General features: G+C 32.8%; 1 protein-coding gene across 1 annotated transcript in view; it reads right to left on the bottom strand.

The window, feature by feature from the left end:
* The window catches only part of cutlet (chromosome transmission fidelity protein 18 homolog), a 145,079-nt gene that overhangs the window by 63,171 nt on the left and 61,939 nt on the right, over positions 1 to 19,969 (bottom strand). The window contains exons 8-11 of the mRNA XM_089098657.1: positions 16,912 to 17,203; positions 13,440 to 13,785; positions 8,450 to 8,695; positions 2,081 to 2,152 (exon numbers count right to left, since the gene is read on the bottom strand). Of these exons, the coding sequence (XP_088954783.1) occupies positions 2,081 to 2,152; positions 8,450 to 8,695; positions 13,440 to 13,785; positions 16,912 to 17,203 (956 nt within the window). The remainder of the gene's footprint in view (positions 1 to 2,080; positions 2,153 to 8,449; positions 8,696 to 13,439; positions 13,786 to 16,911; positions 17,204 to 19,969) is intronic.

Below are 19,969 nucleotides of genomic sequence, written 5' to 3'. Positions count from 1 at the left end.
GAGTTTTTTTTTTCTTCGTAAAGATTTGCTTGGTTGGAATTGTTGAAATGTTCTGTAATTTTGTTTACTTATCATTGCTACTCCTCGATTTTGGGAGAGATAAATAAATAAATACAGAAAAAGGAGAACTAGAAAAATAGGGAAAACGAAGCAAATTTGCATATATTGAATAAAAGGAAGAACGAGAAGAACATAATAACATGGGAAACGCAGAAGAACATGAAGTGAAGTAAAGAGAAAGAGTACAGCTGTCTCTTTGTAAAGCATTTTAAACTAGGTCTAACTTCCTTTTCACAGGAAAAATGGATACAACAATCGGCCCACATCATGGGGGCCCAAAGCCACCCAATTTTTCACACTTTCAACATAATTTGCATTTCCTTCAAATCACCCCCCCCCCACCACCAGAACCGATCTTTAAATAGATGCTTAGAATAGGTAACTGGCATTCCAAGTGATTCACTGATGTTCTTTTTTTCGCCACTCAATGCATAACCCAGTGATCAAAAATTCGGCCCAATCTGGGGTAGGCTAAATTTACTCCATGTCCTTTTAAAATTATTACTATTTTTACTGTAAATACTGAATCCCTTGTGCTTCCTATAAATTTATTTTTACTTCAATTTAGAGACTCAATATATCCTTTTTGGTAAATATGCAATTTATCTCTGATATTCCTCCTCCCCTTCCCCCTGATGCATGAATATATTTCTGGGTTACAAACAAAAATTTGTTGTTCTTTTTCAAAATTGATATTATTTGGCAATATAGACTAACTTATGATAAAAACATAAAATAATTTAAACAGAATTGGCAAAACTTATGTATATAGCCTAGGATTACACATCCAAGCATTAGGAGGGAGAAGGACTGATATGCATTTAAACTGGGAGCGATTCTAAAAATCAAATCCATAATTTTTTTTAACTTACTGAAGCAAAAATTTTGTTATTATATTGTTCAGTTGAGAAGAGGGGATAAACTTGCACGAACACTACATTTTTTTTAATCGCTTTCAGTTTAGATGCATCCCAGCACCCCCCCCCCCCTCACCCCAAATGACTGGATATAACGTACACTAACACAAAGTTTGCTGTTTTTCCGCATTCTTTGTGTGCTTAATTCGTTAACAACCCAGTATATCCCCTCTTCTGAACTAAACACTATAGTTGAAAAATTCCTATAATCGTAAATTATAAATCAAGTTCAATTCCAGCTTGCCTGCAATATATATATATATATATATATATATATATATATATATATATATATATATATATATATATATATATATATATATATATATATATATATATATATATATATATATATATATATATATATATATATATATATGTGTGTGTGTATTCTATTAAGGCTTTCAGATTTTTCTTATCGAACTTTTAAAACTCATGTCAAATTAGAGTAAATTCCCACTGTAGCATACTTCTGTTACTTATTGCTAGCGTTAAGCAATTCTTTACAATTACTGAAATTAAAAATAGGCCTCCTACTGAATCAAGACTCTACTGTTTTGGCTTTAGGCTTGCCCATATAATTACTCTATGGTTTACAAAGCGGACGCTATTTTAGAAGAGATTCGAAATCTTCAAATTTTTTCGAAAGAATTTTTGGAGAAAAGGGTTCAAAGGTTTAAAATTACACAAAAAAAAATTAAAAGAGCATCAAAAATTTGTTTATATGCATTTTGGTTACCTTTTTACGAGTCGCACAAACATATTGGGGAGTGGGTCAAACCCGCAAACTCCTAAATAAAAGATCAGATATATAGATGTAGATATATATATATATATATATATATATATATATATATATATATATATATATATATATATATATATATATATATATATATATATATATATATATATATATATATATATATATATATATATATATATATATATATATATATATATATATATATATATATATATATATATATATATATACACACACACATATATATATATATATATATATATATATATATATATATATATATATATATTCTATGAAGGCTTTCAGATTTTTATAAGAATTAAAGAGAATGTCAAACCTTTCGCTGTCTTCTGATCTTTTTTTCGTTGAAGGATCAGGTTGAAGAGGCATATTTCTCGCAGATCTTTTACTATAAGAAAATTACAAAGATAAATGCAAACACAAAAAAAAACATTTTTTATACAATTCATAAATTATAAGATAATCCTACTGAAAGTTCTAGAAAATTACTTTTCTTGACTCGGGTTATGCGGCCAAAAGAGTACTATCTTGGGTCCATTCATGTCTATAAACAACGATTTTCTAAAATTTTGTTTTTTGTTATTTCAAAAATATGGTTTTTAGAATATGAGTGTATTTCAAAGCTGGTAAAGCCATATACAAAACAGATACAAATAAGCAGATACAAATGGTGTTGCATTTTCGTCAGTGTTGCTACGTATAGTCATAAAAAAATAAGCAAAAACTTCAACCATTCCGTCCGTAAAACTTCAACCATTAACAGTATATTGATCCTAAAAACAACTAGACCCTGAAAAGAAAGATAAACTTTCTTAAGCTGTTTTGTGTGACATATTTTTAGCCTATTTTTTCTGATTCTTCGTACACGTTTTTTTTTTTTTTTATTCGGCGCTAGGTACTACCAAAAATTACATAACTGCGCATGAAGGTGTTTTAATTAAGAACTATATTCCTAACGTTTCCTAATTTTTCAAGATATATATATAGTTGTGTAAGTTTTGACTTACCCAATTCAAACAATCGGATCTAATTTTTACTTTCCTTGGCACTTTAAACTAGACCCTAGATGCCTGAGAACAGAGGAATATTTCTACCCCATATATTTTGAAAAAACAACAGGTAATTAACAGCACTCTAAATATACCTGTTCAAAGGTAATTTATTCAGAAGAGGATGCTAAGCTCACCTGCAAGGATGAAAAATCATTAATGTATTGATTAATCAATAGATTAGGATAGGGCTGTATCCAGGATTTTTTCCGGAGGGGGGGGGGGTAGAAAAGGATTTTTTTTTACAAAAAAAAACTTTAAAAAACGCATCGAGAATTCGTTTACGTTCATTTTTGTTACGTTTTCCCGAGTCAGAAAATCATTTCGGGCGGGAGGGGGGTCAAACCCCCTAGCCCCCCAGGATACAGTTTTGAATTAAGATGGCCAATCATTTGTCGCATCATCAGGCTTGTTTGAATTTGAGTCTTCTGTCAAAACTTGCATTCCAAATTAAATTATTTTGGATTCAAATTCAGACAGCACAGCAAACAACAAATAGAAATGTTGCTTAATCCACCAATTGGTGACTGATTATCTATTGAGGCGCACGTGAGCATACAACACCTCCTTCTAATAATGCTCAGGGATTATACAACACCTCATTCTAATAATGCTCAGGGATTATACAACACCTCATTCTAATAATGCTCAGGGATTATACAACACATTATTCTAATCCTGCTCATGGCTTATACAACATATTCTTCTAATAATGATCAGGAGTTATACAACACCTAATTCTAATAATGCTCAGGTATTATACTACACCTTCTTCTAATATTGCTCAGGGATTATACAACACCTCCTTCTAATAATGCTCAGGGATTATACAACACCTTCTTCTAATAATGCTCAGGAATTATACAACACATCATTCTAATAATGCTCAGGGATTATACAACACCTCCTTCTAATAATACTCAGGAGTTATACAACACCTCCTTCTAATAATGCTCAGGGATTATACAACACCTACTTCTAATAATGCTCAGGGATTATACAACACATCCTTCTAATAATGCTCAGGGATTATACAACACCTTCTTCTAATAATGCTCAGGGATTATACAACACATTCTTCTAATAATGCTCAGGGATTATACAACACATTATTCTAATAATGCTCAGGGATTATACAACACCTTCTTCTAATAATGCTCAGGGATTATACAACACATTCTTCTAATAATGCTCAGGTATTATACAACACCTCCTTCTAATAATGCTCAGGGTTTATACAACACCTCATTCTAATAATGCTCAGGAATTATACAACACCTCCTTCTAATAATGCTCAGGAGTCATACAACACCTCCTTCTAATAATGATCAGGAGTTATACAACACCTCATTCTAATAATGCTCAGGGATTATACAACACCTCCTTCTAATAATGCTCAGGGATTATACAACACCTCCTTCTAATAATGCTCAGGTTTTATACAACATCTACTTCTAATAATGCTCAGGAATTATACAACACCTCATTCTAATAATGCTCAGGTATTATACAACACCTCCTTCTAATAATGCTCAGGGATTATACAACATCTCCTTCTAATAATGCTCAGGATTTATACAACACCTCATTCTAATAATGCTCAGGGATTATACTACACCTCCTTCTAATAATGCTCAGGTATTATACAACACCTACTTCTAATAATGCTCAGGTATTATACAACACCTACTTCTAATAATGCTCAGGGATTATACAACACCTACTTCTAATAATTCTCAGGAATTATACAACACCTCCTTCTAATAATGCTCAGGGATTATACAACACCTCATTCTAATAATGCTCAGGAATTATACAACACCTCCTTCTAATAATGCTCAGGAGTTATACAACACCTCATTCTAATAATGCTCAGGGATTATACAACACCTTCTTCTAATAATTCTCAGGGATTATACAGCACCTCATTCTAATAATGCTCAGGGATTATACATACCATTTGAGATTACACGCAAATTCCTTATCGCAATACTTTGAAATGAATAGGTTCATCTAAGCGTGTATCTTTTAAAATATCGTGTTTTTAGTACGAGCAGGATATTTACAATTTACACTTTATAATTTAAAAAAAAATTATTTAAAGAAAACGATCATCATTATTACCACACTAAATGACATTTAGACTCAAATAAATTTTTAGCTTATTACCCGTTTCACATTTTCTAAATTTGAGCATTGGGAGGCAGGCACGCAGGGTTTCGTCTATTTTTTTTTTATTTATTTTTTTTTCCATTCTAGTTGTCTTTTCTGAGGGATTTGTCTGCGTAACTAACTGGTGAATAACCACTGATGGGTAAATGTCAGGTGATGTGAAGTTTAGAAAAACTTAGCATTGTCAAGGTTACAGAATTGGGCGTTTTCAACATCAGAAAAGTGAGCGTTGTCAAGGTCAGAAAGCATTATCAAGGTGGGAAAGGTCAGAAAAGGTCACTTGGTGTTGCCAAGGCAAGAAAAAGAGTTCAAGGATACCACCCCCTTAATATGGTTGACGACTCGACAAAATCGTGGCACGAAGTACTACAGATTTACCCAAAGCAACCCTCCCTGTGTGTCGCCTCGGGAATGAGATTTTACACAAAAACTGAAAGACCATTTAAAATATATTTACATCACGATTTTTCACAACAACCCCTAAGCACAATCAATGAATTCGATATATCGGTTCGATGTTAGATAATTTTCTTTGATACTTAAGACAGAACAAAACTGAAAATTTAAGTTTTCTATTAGGCCTACTAATATCAGGAAGAATATTGCATAAAGATGATCTAGAAGATATTTTCAGAAGGATTCGCCAGCATAATCAACTCCCGTAAAGGGAGAAATTCCCGTAAGTGGAAGAAAATCTTCATCACAACAATGGGCACCCTCTTGTTGAATGCTAATTACAAATATAATGAACAGTTCCATCCACATCAGACCCGTCTCTCTCGGAAAATATGATGAGGCACGCCAGAAGTTTTACATTATTTTTAGACCTCCTTTGTGCTTTCCTTTTTCAAACATTCCACTTTTGTTTAGAACTTTCCACTTTTGATTATTGATTCTTCCACTTCCACTTTGGTTATTAATTCAGCGTTCCACCTTTGATTCGTGCTTTCCAGTTTTGATTATTGGTTCTTCCACTTCCACTTTGATTATTTATTCAGCATTTCACTTTTGATTAGTGCTTTCCACTTTGGTTTTAATAAACTCTTCGACTTTGATTATTGAATCAGCATTCCACTTTTGAGTATCAGCTAGATTTTTTGTGCATTAAATATAAGCTACATTATGTCTACATAAGCCATAAAAGCTAAGTTATAATAATGGCTATTATAAGCTACATTATGGCGGCAAGAGTCATAAGCTATTGAGAAAAAAAATGCTAAAAGTTATCAAGAAGGGGGGCAAAATTGGGTGAAATACGATAACTCACAGCCAATGGGGGTAATGGTGAGGTGGGGACTGTAAAAACAATTAGTTAGAATAACATCAAGTGAGGTTTTCACTTCAAGAGAGGAGCAAATTGAATGGGCAAATACGCGACCTTGATTTTTCATATTGTAGTAGCTTTGCCTACTTTGAAAGTTCATGTGGGAACCACAGGCGGTGATCAAATAAATAAATAAATCCAACATATTTCAATGGTGGGAGTTTAAGGAAAATTACTCATAAACCGGCAAAAAAAGAGTGATATTAAAGCAGCCGGTTTTTTTTAATTACAACTCTTATTTTATGACATTATTTATTTTATTTGTTAAAACTCTAAAGGTAATTTTTCCTTTCTTCCTTTTCCCTTTTTCCTTTCTCCCTCTTTTTGTCATCTCCCTCTAAATAAAATATGCAAAGCCGAACTGAACAGCTTCAATGAAAGTCCAAAAAAAAAAAAAAAATTAAATTGGTTTAAAGCCGGCGGAATTCACTGATTAAAATTATTCGATATCTTTATCTGTAAAGTTCATTGGCCTTGCACCCATTTCCTTAGTTTTTATGTTGATATTTCTTTGGGATTGTTTCTATTAATTTGTTTGTATATTGAAGAACGTACAACATGAAAAGACGGAACGAATGCAAAAAAAGACAACAGAAACAGAACAATCAACTGAAACGAAAGTAAAAAATAAACAATAAAAGTGGATATAGTTTTTGATCAGTTGCTTCTTGACTATGTTTTTCAATTGAGCGAGAGATAGGTAGTTTGAGGTCTGCAATTTTAAATTTCTAAAAAAATTTTGTGATTTGAGCAGCGACATTGTAAATTCTCTTTCTTTAATGAAGTTTAGTCAGAGGGAAAAAGAGAGTTTACATACACAAAATGTTGTGGTCATATTTAGTTACTATTTTTCAGAATGATGATATGTACAGGAAATGGGGGGGGGGGGACAATGACGTTGAAAATTTTGTTTCTTTATAAAGTTTAATCAGAGTGAAAAAGAGTTTACATACACAAAATGGTGTGGTCATATTTAGCTAAAATTTTTCTGAATGATTGTATGTACCGGAAATGGGGGGGAGGGGGAGAAAAACGACATTGAAAATTCAGTTTCTTTGATAAAGTTTAGTCAGACTGAAAAAGAGAGTTTACATAAACAAAATGTTGTGGTCATATTTAGTTAAAATTTTTCAGAATGATGATATGTACAGGAAATGCGGGGGGGGGGGGGGAGAACAATGACATTGAAAATTCTGTTTCTTTATAAATTTTAGTCAGAGTGAAAAAGAGAGTTTACATACACAATATGATGTGGTCCTATTTAGTTAAAATTTTTCAGAATAATAATACGTACCGGAAATGGGGGGGGGATAACGACATTGAAAATTCTTTTTCTTTAATAGAGTTTAGTCAGATTGAAAAAGAGAGTTTACATACACGAATGTTGTGGATATATTTAGTTAAAACTTTCTAGAATGATGATATGTACAGGAAATGGGGGGGGGGGGGAACAACGACATGAAAATTCTGTTTCTTTAATAAAGTTTAGTCAGAGTGAAAAGGAGAGTTTACATACACAAAATGTTGTGGTCATATTTAGTTAAAATTTTTCAGAATGGATGATATACAGGAAATGGGGGGGGGACAATGACATTGAAAATTCTGTTTCTTTATAAAGTTTAGTCAGAGTGAAAAAGAGAGTTTACATACACAAGATGTTGTGGTCATATTTAGTTAAAAATTTTCAGAATGATAATATGTACCGGAAATGGGGGGGGGGGTACAACGACATTGAAAATTCTGTTTCTTTCATAAAGTTTAGTCAGAGAAAAAAAAGTTTACATCCAAAAAATGTTGTGGCTTTTCCATTTTTACATTGGCTTAATATTTCTGACAAAAGACCCAATCAGGTTCCTAGAAGTTTTCGTCAGAGAGAAAGAGAGTTTTCATACATAAAATGTGACTTTTCAGTTTATTTACTGCCTTAATATTTCTCATAAAAGACACAATCAGATTCCTAAAGCAGTCCCTCCAGAAATTTCATTTCCATTTCTATCAATATTTGTCATTCAGCTTTAGTTAACCTGGTCTAAAAACGCGGGGCTATTCATCTCTCCATAAATAAGAAATAATGTTATTAGCATGCGAAAAACATCACGAAAATAAACCTATGAAATTGAAGCACAATTTTTGAACTTACCCTTTATTCTGCCTTTGGAACAATTCCTGCCAAACAGAAAAGAATGATTTACTTGAATCCTTAGCACCAACATTCGAATTTAAAACATTTTGAAGACGAAAACTTTTCCCTTGCAAGCGGAAGAAGTACAATGTTGCCAAGCAAGACCGTATATCATTTTCTGCCTTTTCGCATAGTGCAAGCAGTGTTGCTAAATCTGTTTGGATATCATGCTCTTGGGATATTTCTAGTAGCCTGTTTGCCAATCTGAAATTCATGAGCAATTCCAAGGTTCAGTGTGATAAACATAGCAAAAACATAAAGTCTAAAAAACACAAAGAGCATAATAAACATAATGAATATATCATAACATAATATGTACAAAGATTATACCAAATATAGTAGAAAAAGAAGTCCAATATAGCACAATAGTATAATAAATATATCATTATAGATGAAATTTTGGATAAGGCAGAAAAGTAGTTACAATAGGTGAATGAAACATTCATCAATAGATCCAGAGCCTCAATAATGTCCCGGGAAGATATTTTGAGTACCCCTATATACCTCTTCCCCCTCAAAAGGACTTTAAAAATCTGTGTACTAAAAATGTGAAACCTTTAGATAGTTTTACAGCTCAAATGAGGCACAAGGAAAGTGTTTTGAGCCTTGTTCTTTTGCTCAATCCTGATTTAGAAGGTTTTAAAGATTTGTGAAATTCTTTCTTAAACTTAAAAAAAAAGACCTGACAAGGTTTAAAATCCGGTTGAGATTAAAAGAATTGCGTTTTCAAAAACTTAAGCCAATTGAGAAAGAGAAAAAAAAATTAAAGCAAAATACGTTTTATCAAAACACATTACTGACTTGACAACACTTTACTGGGGTATACTTCAGGCGCTGGTTCATTCCGAGAGTTTCATTCACGAAACTCAACTACCTTCCAAGATAGCAATTAACCCTTCATGCTAAACTTTATCTTACTATATTATAAACAAAACTAAATTTACTCCATACAGTATACAAAGAATACAACAAATATACTTTATATATTAATACATGCAAATCCCATCCTAGATTATTCCACCCCCTTAAACTCGCCTCCTTTAGGTCCATCAGTTGGTCAAAGTAATTTCCCCAGAATTCTATTTTGGTACTCAAAATATTTAGAACTTTTTCGTTTCCCAGAAGCTTTCTAGTTTCTGGCAGTCAAGAAGTTTCTAAAAGTAGTCTAGTATGTAATAGCTTTTTGAAAGTTAAATTTATCTAACATGCATTATTTTTCATTTTATCACTTGTAGAAACAGTTTCAAATTGGAGCTCTTCAGATCAAAATATGCTCGGCTGTTAATACTGAGTACCAATACCAGAGATTACTTAAGTGACCAACTTGAGTCATTATAGAAAAGACTTGTCCACGGGATTCTGTACCGTCCTGGCTAAGCAGTTGGCGCGATAGGTTGGGAATCTTTTGTAAGAGGGACACGAGTTCGATGCCTGGAGTGGCCTGTTATTTGGTTTGGAACGGGGTCAGTGGCGTGACTCTGTAAGATCAGCTAGAATTGACCCAGCTCTAAATGAGTACTTGGAGAAATCTGGGGAAGGTAAGCAGGAAAAGCGTGCGAAAGCACAGGATGGCTGATTCCCAACTCCCTGTTCCGCTTCCTGGCTAAAGGACAACGAAACGGAGATCAGCACCGCCGATTTAGACCTTAAGGGTCTAGTGCCGTCATGCTTACTTACTTACGGAATTCTGTGCGACGCTAAGTAGGTTGTAAATCGGTATTATATACCTTACAACAACAGTCCCTTTACAACCGTTGCTTTAGTTTGGGACCCAAGTTTTGTAATTTTTTCTAAAAAATCATGCGAAATCACTAGATTATTCTAATAGGTAATGGCTATCCGGAAAATATGATTTTTCAAATAATTGAAAAAGGAAAAAAAGTCAATGGAACCAGAAATATTAGAAGAAGATGGGTCAAATCAAGAAACAAACTACATAACTTTGCCTTTTATCCCAATATTGTTACAAAAATTAAAAAGAGAAATAAAAAAACATAATAGAAAAACAGCATTTAAATCCGGACAAACTATAAGCTGTTTGCTAAATAATGGAAAAGACAAGGTACCGAGAAATATGCAAAAGGGAGTGTACAAAATTCCATGCTCTTGTGGTAAATTTTATGTGGGAAGAACACAACAGATTTTAGAAAATAGGCTACAGCAACACAAGAATGCCATAGATTACTCTCTAAAACAAAATAAAACACCGGAAACTTTTGAGTCAGCTGTTGCAGAACATGTTTACAATTTTCCTCATAAGAGTATTTTATTTGATAAACAAAAATAGTAGATACGTCTGTAGGACTTTTACAAAGCTTCAGAGAAATTATAGAAATAAAAAAGATAATATGTGGGGGTATTAGTATCAATAGAGATGAAGGGGAATTTAGGATCAACTCAATTTATAATAGTTTAATTAAAAAGCAAGTAAGATTTTCAACCAGTACTGATTTTAATACTAGTTCTGAAACGAAAGATGACCTTGCGAACAAAGGTCAGAATGGGTTAAATGCTGGGAAAAGTAAACGAACTGCAGCTAAGCTTGCAACCAAAACAGTTCGTTCAATTTATAATTCATAAATTGGTTGATGAACTTGTGAGATTTAATCAGGGGTTATGGGTCGGGGGTTAGCTGACCTTTATTGTTTTGTTCAAGTATAAATATATTCTTCATTTTTTTTTTTAGATTTCCATTTATACATTGTGAGAAGACGAGTGTATCATTATAGACATTCGATTTTGTTTATACGCAAGTGCATGGAAGTGTTATTTAATATGTGAATTTTGATTCCTACCTATTTATTTATATTTCTTTTTTTTGTTTTTTCTTTCTCTTCGTGTGTTTAGTATATTGTATTTCGATGTAAGTTAAGTTTAAAAAAGAACATTCTTTTTTTCATTTTCTCCCCTTTTTTCCGTTGAGAAAGGCTCCCGGACGTAGGGCCGAAATATTCGGAGTGTGTTTGTTTAATTAAGTGTTAATTTTGTTGTATTTATTCACTGCTTTATCAAAATTAAAACCCGTTTTTCTTGCTTAATTTTTCATAAATGGAAAAGCAGTGTGGTCTGAGAAATTATTTCAAATGTTTTCAAAGACTAATAAATAATTTCTTAAGCATTTTAAGTACGCTTATAAATCTATGAGGTGTTGTTATTTTTCTAAAATCGCAATTAAATCTACCAAACATTTTTCAATGAGGGCCAGATGCTAAAAAAGGACTAAACATTTTTGACTGAAAAGCCCATAATCTCTAACTGAAGAATTTATTCGTTATCAAAAAAAGTGTTCCATATAAAAATATAAAAATTCGTAAATACCAAAAATATCAAAAATGTCAAAATTCGTTATCAAAAATTAGTTTTATCCAAAAAAATGTAGCATATCGTAGTTTCGTACTATATGTAGTAATCCGAGTAAAATCCAAGTTATCCCCAGAGGTAAAATCGCGTGGCCATTTCTACGTGAACACCAATGAGACCACGTCAAATATTTTATCGTGACGTAAAATTTTTCCTTAAAACGAAACAAGCTTTAGAATGTGAGATTTCATATCCTTTTGGTGGCCCCTTCTCCTGGTAGTAGGGTCACAAACCCCATCTTACCCCCACCTCCCCCTTACTTCAGCTATTTTTGCTCTTTCTCAAATAAATTTATTAATTTTTGTTTAAGAGTAGGCCTATTTTTGTCTACTAACTGAAAAATCGGTTTTTCTTACGTCTGTTTTATTATTTAACTTTACCTATTTCTACTTTTACTGTTTTGTTCTTCCTATTTTAGCGATTTCTCTTAAAAGTGAGTATCCACCAAACGAATGTTGACACTTGCTTGAAGCAGTATTTTCTGTAATCAATAAATTAATTCAGGTTGATGATTCTTTCCTTTGATTCGTCACCTCTTTTTCTTCTTCTTTTTTTCATCCTAGCTCTTTCACCGTTTTAACTTTCTTTTCTATTCTTCAAGTCTTATGTTTATAGTACTGATTACTTTTTTTGCTTCTGTTTAACATTTTGGTTCTTCCTTTTTTGACAGTTTCTTCTTTTTTTTAAGCTCTTGACAAAGAGGTCTTCTTTATTCCTTTGTGTATTAACTTTGTTTTCTTGACACAACCTGAATTCAAATTGTGGAGCTTGTGACAACCATCTTTTTATTTCACGAATTTAAAGACAAGTCATCAAATTACCGATTTACTAAATAAAAATCCTAAGAAAAAACTTGACGGTAAACTTACAAAAGAAAAGAAGAAATATTAGGACCCAACAACCTGCAAAACCGATTAGAAATTCCAAACAATTCAGGATTGAAGATTTGACATAAATTTTCGGCAGCAGCGTTTCCATATGAATCTATTTAAGAATCTAAATAGTAGGCCTAGAACCTTTTACAACATTCAACCAATCATAGTAAAGGTTGGATTTTAAGTACTCTTCGTCAAACTAATACTTCAACTGATAGAATTCGTAAGGGATTCTAGGCCCCAAAAATTGGATCTTAGCTAGAAACATACGGAACAACTTTTAGTAAATTAATATACAGTAAATGAGAAAAAGGGATAAATTTGGAGTTCTGAGTGGGTATAAAATTCAATATAACGACCATTTTCTTAAACTTGGATCTACTGGAGTAAGCTGGATCTTGAGTGCCACCTTAAAACCTCAGCTTTGCTCTGATAGGTTGAAATCAAAAAGAGTCCAAGGCCTTACAATACAGATTCTTAGCTAGAATCCGTTGTTTTTTTTTACTCTTCTACAGTGGAGTTGGTAAAAATATAAGGAGCTTTGGGTAGGTGAAAAGCTCAAAATCTACGCCATTCTTCAAAGATGTCTCAATGATGGGGTATAGAGTTCAATACAACTATGAAGAAATTTTGGGGCCCCTTTTTCTTTTTGTAAATCACCATCTTGTGTTTGACGACGTTAATAGACAGTATATTATATAAAAAGGACAAACCTCGAGCTTTCAGTAGGTGGGAAGCTCAATATCAAGGCCATTGCCCTAAGTTGTCTTAACGATGGGGCATAAAGGTCGTTACAAATACAGATGATTGGCCTCTGAAGAACCTTTGGGCCCCCTTTTTTCTTCTTTCCTTTTTGTTTATCACCATCCTGTGCTTGAAGATAGCTAATTAGGAAATTAACAGATGCTGAAGGTGCCCCATCAATTTCATCAATAATCAGGCAGTTTGGGCGAGGGTCAGAACTGACAACTGATTTCATTTGTGTGGCAGTTTCCAGTTGCAACTTAAAAGCTTCAATGGTTCTGTCATCACTTGCATTCATCTCAACAACGTTGTACCCTGGAAAAGGAAAGGATCGTGTCGTATAAAAAGAGAATATGTTCAAGACAAATATTATTTGTACTGCAAATTGAGGACGGTCTAAGTCAGTTGTCTCAGATATTTTAAGTTTTATTTATATTTTCCAAGAGAAAATTAACAACTTTTAGCATATGCTATTCTTCGAATCATTAAAATTATTTATCATTCATAAATTAAAAATTATTTGGATTTTATCCTATTATTAAATACTGATTGATCACTTATAAAACTTATCAAACTGCAAAAAAAAATTCAATAAAACCATTTCAAAAGTCTCTATAATCCTCCAGATGCCACAAACAGAAAATCCTTCAAAGTGTTTTGCATCTCTTATACCTGTGGCCAGACCTGGATTTACAAACTGGCACACTAAGCCAGGGTCTAGGGGCGCACAATGCCAGGAGGTGCAATAAATTACCCCTGAGTGATTTTTCTTCCTTAACAAAAACAGGACTGATGTGACTTATCGTCAAAGTACACTTTGACGTGGTGCACCGCGCTGATAATTCACAGAAAAGATTTTAAAACAACACAGGAATTCTGTGGCCACTTAAAAACTGTCAGATTTCTCCCAAGAATTGCAGCTGAGGGTTCGGCATCCCCTCTCTCTTTCATTACTTTTGGTTCAGCAGTTGCGTTTTGTTCAGTGCTTCCACTATCCCCGAAATTTCAGGGACTTCCCCAAAAATCTTACAAAAAATGAGCAGCAAAATTGCTTGGGCCTAGGAGCGTCAAACCTTTAAATCAGACCCTGCCTGTGGCAGATAAAACCTGGGAAGGGGAGGCTGCAGAAAAGCCCTTCAACGTCCAGTCATCAAATGATCATTTTTACGATCGATCAGTATCGACAACCCCAACAAGTAGATTTTATAGTCACCATTATTAGTTTTACTATTTGTAAACCCTCACCTGCTAAAATGAGTGGTCCAGCTACATTTAAACTACATAATTGCCATAATTGCCATGAACTACGGCAATTATGGCAACTATGACAAGCACTACATGGGATAAATATCTCTTTTGAAAATAAAATAAAAAAGAATATAATATATAATGTAAGAAAATAATCTTGGCAATGGGATCTGAACAACGGTTTGTTTCTATATTTATTTGGTTATCCAGATGGGAGGGGGTATTTTCCCCTTAGACAAATTTGGCACCTTGATTTCCTCTTTTTCTCTCTTTTGTTTTTTCTTATAAGATGCATTGATTGATTCTTGATAGAGTAAATCAATCAAGTGTTTATGCAAAACCGTATCAGCTATGGCACCTGCAAGATTACTTGATTATTTCATGCGTTATTTCATGTATTTCATATTGCCACTGACTGTGCAAACAATAGGATATGCTTCGGGAAAATATCCTTTGTAATGCAGATTTGAGGATGACACTTATTTCAGATACGGTAAGTTTCTCTCGTATTTGCCAATAGAGAATTAATGAATAAATAATATGTAATAAATAATATTACATATTATTTTCAGTATTATGTTTTATGTTTTCAGTAAAGCTAATTCAAAATATCACGAATCCATTTATTTCAGCTGGTTTTGTAGATATATCCTGCGTAATCTACAAAGCACCGATTTTTGCTTGTTTAAGACTAAATTTTGCTGTCTACTTCTGTAATAAATAATAAATAACAATTATATGTAAATAATAAATAATATATGTAATAAATAATAAAGATATGTTAAGTTTCTCTCGTATTTGCCAATAGAGAATTAATAAATAAATAAAAAATAATAGAGTTTTTGAAGTTTCAAAAATAACAGTGATTCACAAATTCAATTATTTTATCGATTTCAATCTACTTCGTTTAAGGAAAAAAATCACCCAAACCATATCATCTTCAAATGCCAGGGTGTAAAATGGGGGAGGGAGGGGAAAATAAATCGACAAAAACAACAACAAAAATTTTCTATTCACCTCAGAAATGTAAAATAAAAAAAGAAGATACCCTACTATCATTATCGAAACTCAACTACTATCCTTAAAGGCTCTAAACCATAGTAAAATTTAAAAAAAAAAAAAAGAATCTTATTAGAATTTAATTCATGAGAATAGTTTAATATTTGAATTAATTTGAGTACTTGTTGACAAAATAAAACTTTTTCACACACCAAAATCAACTTATTTGATTTCAAGAAAATGGTTTCCAAGGTTGTTTAACCGTTGAGCTGCACAAAAAGTAAACCATTATTTACTTTTCTTGAATCTCTTAAACCTGTGGCAGATAAGTAAAGTGAAGGCAACAGAAAGGCATTTTACTGTCTAGCCATCAAGTGGTTATTTTTGTGACAAATCAAACAAGTTTTTGTTTTGTTGTGATATTCTTTATTTAAATAAAAAATACAACACAATAAACAAACCAACCACGGAGCAAAGCTGGTTCATGGGGTGAAAACACTTAATCAGCATAACTTTAACACTAAACTTACAATTTTTCATTTTTTTAATGCATCAAAGCCTTGTTTATATGCATTTTGATACTTTTTTACGAGTCGAGAAATCATTTCGGGGGGGGGGTGCGGGGTCGCACCCCAATTCTGGATACAGCATTGTCTAGAATTATAATTTGCATACGATTCACCATTTTTGTTTTTTCTATTAGCCCCTTGTCCCAAGAAATAAATTCCTGCGTATGTGCGTGAGGGAGAGGTGGGGGGGGGGACTGTTTCTAATTTTTTACGTTGAACACCGAAGGGTGAATGTGCATTGTGTTCTCCCAGGCCTCTTAGGCTACTTCTGGTGAAATGACCAAACATCTACCAGCCATTTGATAAATCTCCTCATTTCTTGATTAAAATCTCCTCATTCTCCTCATTCTCCTCATTCAGCTAAAATCTCTTCATTCTTGATTAAACAGGAAACTATACCTTTATAAAATTTTAATAAAATGTGAGACCACCAAGCAGGAGCCATCATCACCTATAACGCAAAAAAAATACGAACTTTTGGTCAAAGTATTCTAGAAGGCGACATAAAAAAAAATACCACAGTCCACAAAGAAGTACCACTAATAGCAAATTACTACCATGGGAGGTAGCACTAAGAAAATTATACATTGAATACACAGCCAACTCCTAATAAAAGGTGTTTCACCTGCATGGGTGGCAACAACATGCGCCAGAGTAGTTTTCCCCAAACCTGGTGGCCCACAGAGAAGCGCCACCTTCTGTATTGGTTTTCCCTTATCATCTAACTCTTGAATTACACTTTCATCAGTTGTTACAAACTTCTTTTGAAATTTGTTGCCTCCTTGATACTGTTTTCTTTGTGTCTGATCTTCAACAATTGCAGAGCCATCTTGCAAGCGCGGACGAATTTTGACCTCTCGATTAAAAACGACTTTATCCCAAAGTTTTAACCATCTCAAGAGGGCTCGATTGGTGGCCTGAAATATCAACAGTTATTTAACGGAGCAGTCAAAACTAACAACCAAAAACTTAAACTTCCTCGATGGCAGTTCATGTGTTTTTGGATTTTGTGCAAATAGATGACTCGCTTTTTTGGTTGCTAAGTATTTGGTTTTAATTCTTCTAATTTTGGCTTTTATTGAATCTTATTCATCTTTTAATTTTGGGTTTTTATTGGTTTTTATTGGTTTGTTTTTTTCACATTGACTCTCCGCGTTAGCTTTTGGTTTTAAATTTAAACTTAATTGTCAGGAAAATAAACACAAATATTTAAAGCGGAAATCTTGTAAAATTGTAAGGATTTCATCGAAATGCAATCAATCATTCATGAACAAACGACTAAGAAAAAAAAAATCAAAAACAAAATAAAAAATCATGTTAACAAAAACAAAATCAAAAATCATACATAAGAAAAAAAATAAAAAAAATATTGGAAACCACGTAATAATTGCGGTGTGGTATACTACTGTATAACCTAGCTTCGATTTAGTACGTAGCCTTAATAAAGTCGTGTTAGATAGTTTGTAAGCTACAGGTACATAAACTGTCCTAATCATGGTAATAACAATGGGCGTCAGCTTTTACACATAAGCCCAGCCAAATATTAATGCTGCGTAGTTTAATATATTTTTCATACAATTAACCTGTTTGTAATGTTTTTGAATTTAGACCCCAAAATACTCCCCCCCCCTCCCCCAGGGAAAAATTCACATATGAGTACCAACTAGGTCATAAGCTACCTAATTTAGTCGTATATTGTTAACCAGAACAAAACAAAAATATATTTCCCCAAAGACAAAATAAATTCGTTTTTTCCGCAAATAAAGTGGCTTTTAGAGATGGGGGAGACCGCCGCGGTTGGTCTCCCCCATCTTCTGAAGTAGTATCGCTCCATCAGGAGCGATACTGAGCTTTCTCACCCAGTATCAAAGTAATAGGAGATATGCCTTTTCGTTTGGAGAACATTACATTGGAGAAAATTTCGTTGGAGAACATTTCTTAGTAACTCTAACCTACCAAAATAATGCCAATAATCAAACTGAATTAAGAGCCTTGGAATGAACTTCAGTTTTTTACATCGAACTAGAACATTATGTAAGTTACAAAATTATTGACTCTTTGTTTGTCTATCTTAAATTTTTTTTTTAATACTTTACGCATAAACAATGCTGTAGAACAAAACTTATTAGACATTAGCCATCAGGGAGGACATGACTCACAGTGATGGCTAAAGAAAAGACAGTCCTATCTATGAAGATATAAATAGAGAAAAGAACTAAATAAGAATGAAACATGCACAATTATTACAGAGAAGAAACGATAACTTATTCAATTTCAATTATTGAAATAATTGAATAATTCAAATGAATAAGTTCAAATAATTGAACTTATTCAATTATTCAACATATATTCTTGCATGAAACTCGAATTGCTTATAAATATTTTCCTTCATGTTACATTCAATTGAGAATTTCCTCGAATTTGTTTTATTCTCAATGGCAGACATATTAAAACTAAATAAGACAGTGGATACTTCACAGCAAAATTTTAATGTACATCATTCCCCTATTCCAGGGGCGTCGTTTGGGGGTGGCAAGGGGAGCAGTTGCCCCCCTCAGTAATGTGAAGAATAAAAATTATTATACATCCCATGCCCTTTGACTATCCGGATATTGACCCCTCTTGCCCCCCCCCCTCCTTCCCAATAAAAATGCTGGAGATTCGCCCCTGCCCTATTCAATTAGTACTTTTCTTAAACAAAGCAAAAAAAAACTCAACATGTATGCCTAAAAATTTGGCTAATGTAAACACCAAGGTAAAAACGTATTACTTTTGTCTAAAATAATTTGATAGGAAAACTTAAGAGACTTCAGATGAAATTAATCTTCATCTGAAATTAATCTCAAATTAATCTTCACCTTACCTGACATCCGAAATATGTTACTTGGGAATTTGTTGAACTACCACATATACACTGACATGTTTTCATGTGGCAAATACGTCAGAAAAGTAGGGCTAAAATTATTCCTCAATATTAGCCTAATATTGTCATATTATCATACTAGTCATAAAAAAAATTCAAGGGAATTGGGAGCTTCCTGGGAGGATGTAAAAAGGGAGTCTTTGAATAGATTGAGATTGAGGAAGAGCGTGCGTAGCCGCGTTGGCCTCAGGCGGCTTGGTGTGTTGTTACTAGCAGTAGTAGTAGTAGTATCAACAAGTGAAACGTATCATTTTTATACAGTTCTTAAAAACTTATGCCAGCTTTGCCTCTCACAGAGACTATCTGTCTTGGCTTTACTATAATTAATTAAAAGAGAACTTTCCCAAAAATAAGTTTTTCAAAGAAAAGTAAAGACCATTTTAAACTTAAGCTCAGTAGATACAAATACCTTTTAAAATTAAAACTCAAAACGACCAGAAATTACTATTAAAGAATAAATGAAACCCAAAACGAACAGAAATTAAATAAACAATCATAGGAAAAAACATACAACAAGTAATAACATAATTGAATAAATAGATCTTAAAGCGAGTAATGCTTAGATTGAATATGAAAATCAAGCTTAAAACGAAAAAAAATATTTTGCTATTGAAATATAAATGAAACTTAAAATGAACAGAAATTAAATAACAATCAATGCGAACAAACATACATTATATATTAACGTAAATGAATAAATAAATCTTAAAACGAGTGAAACTTAAATTGAATATGCAAAAGTTTGAATCGAATAAAAGTA

Source organism: Artemia sp. Qi Xiang Cuo, chromosome 13 (genome assembly GCF_049724085.1).
Source record: "Artemia sp. Qi Xiang Cuo chromosome 13, ASM4972408v1, whole genome shotgun sequence".
Classification (NCBI taxonomy): domain Eukaryota; kingdom Metazoa; phylum Arthropoda; class Branchiopoda; order Anostraca; family Artemiidae; genus Artemia; species Artemia sp. Qi Xiang Cuo.
Note: the sequence above shows the minus strand (reverse complement) of the source record. Positions and strands in the feature narration are given on the sequence as shown.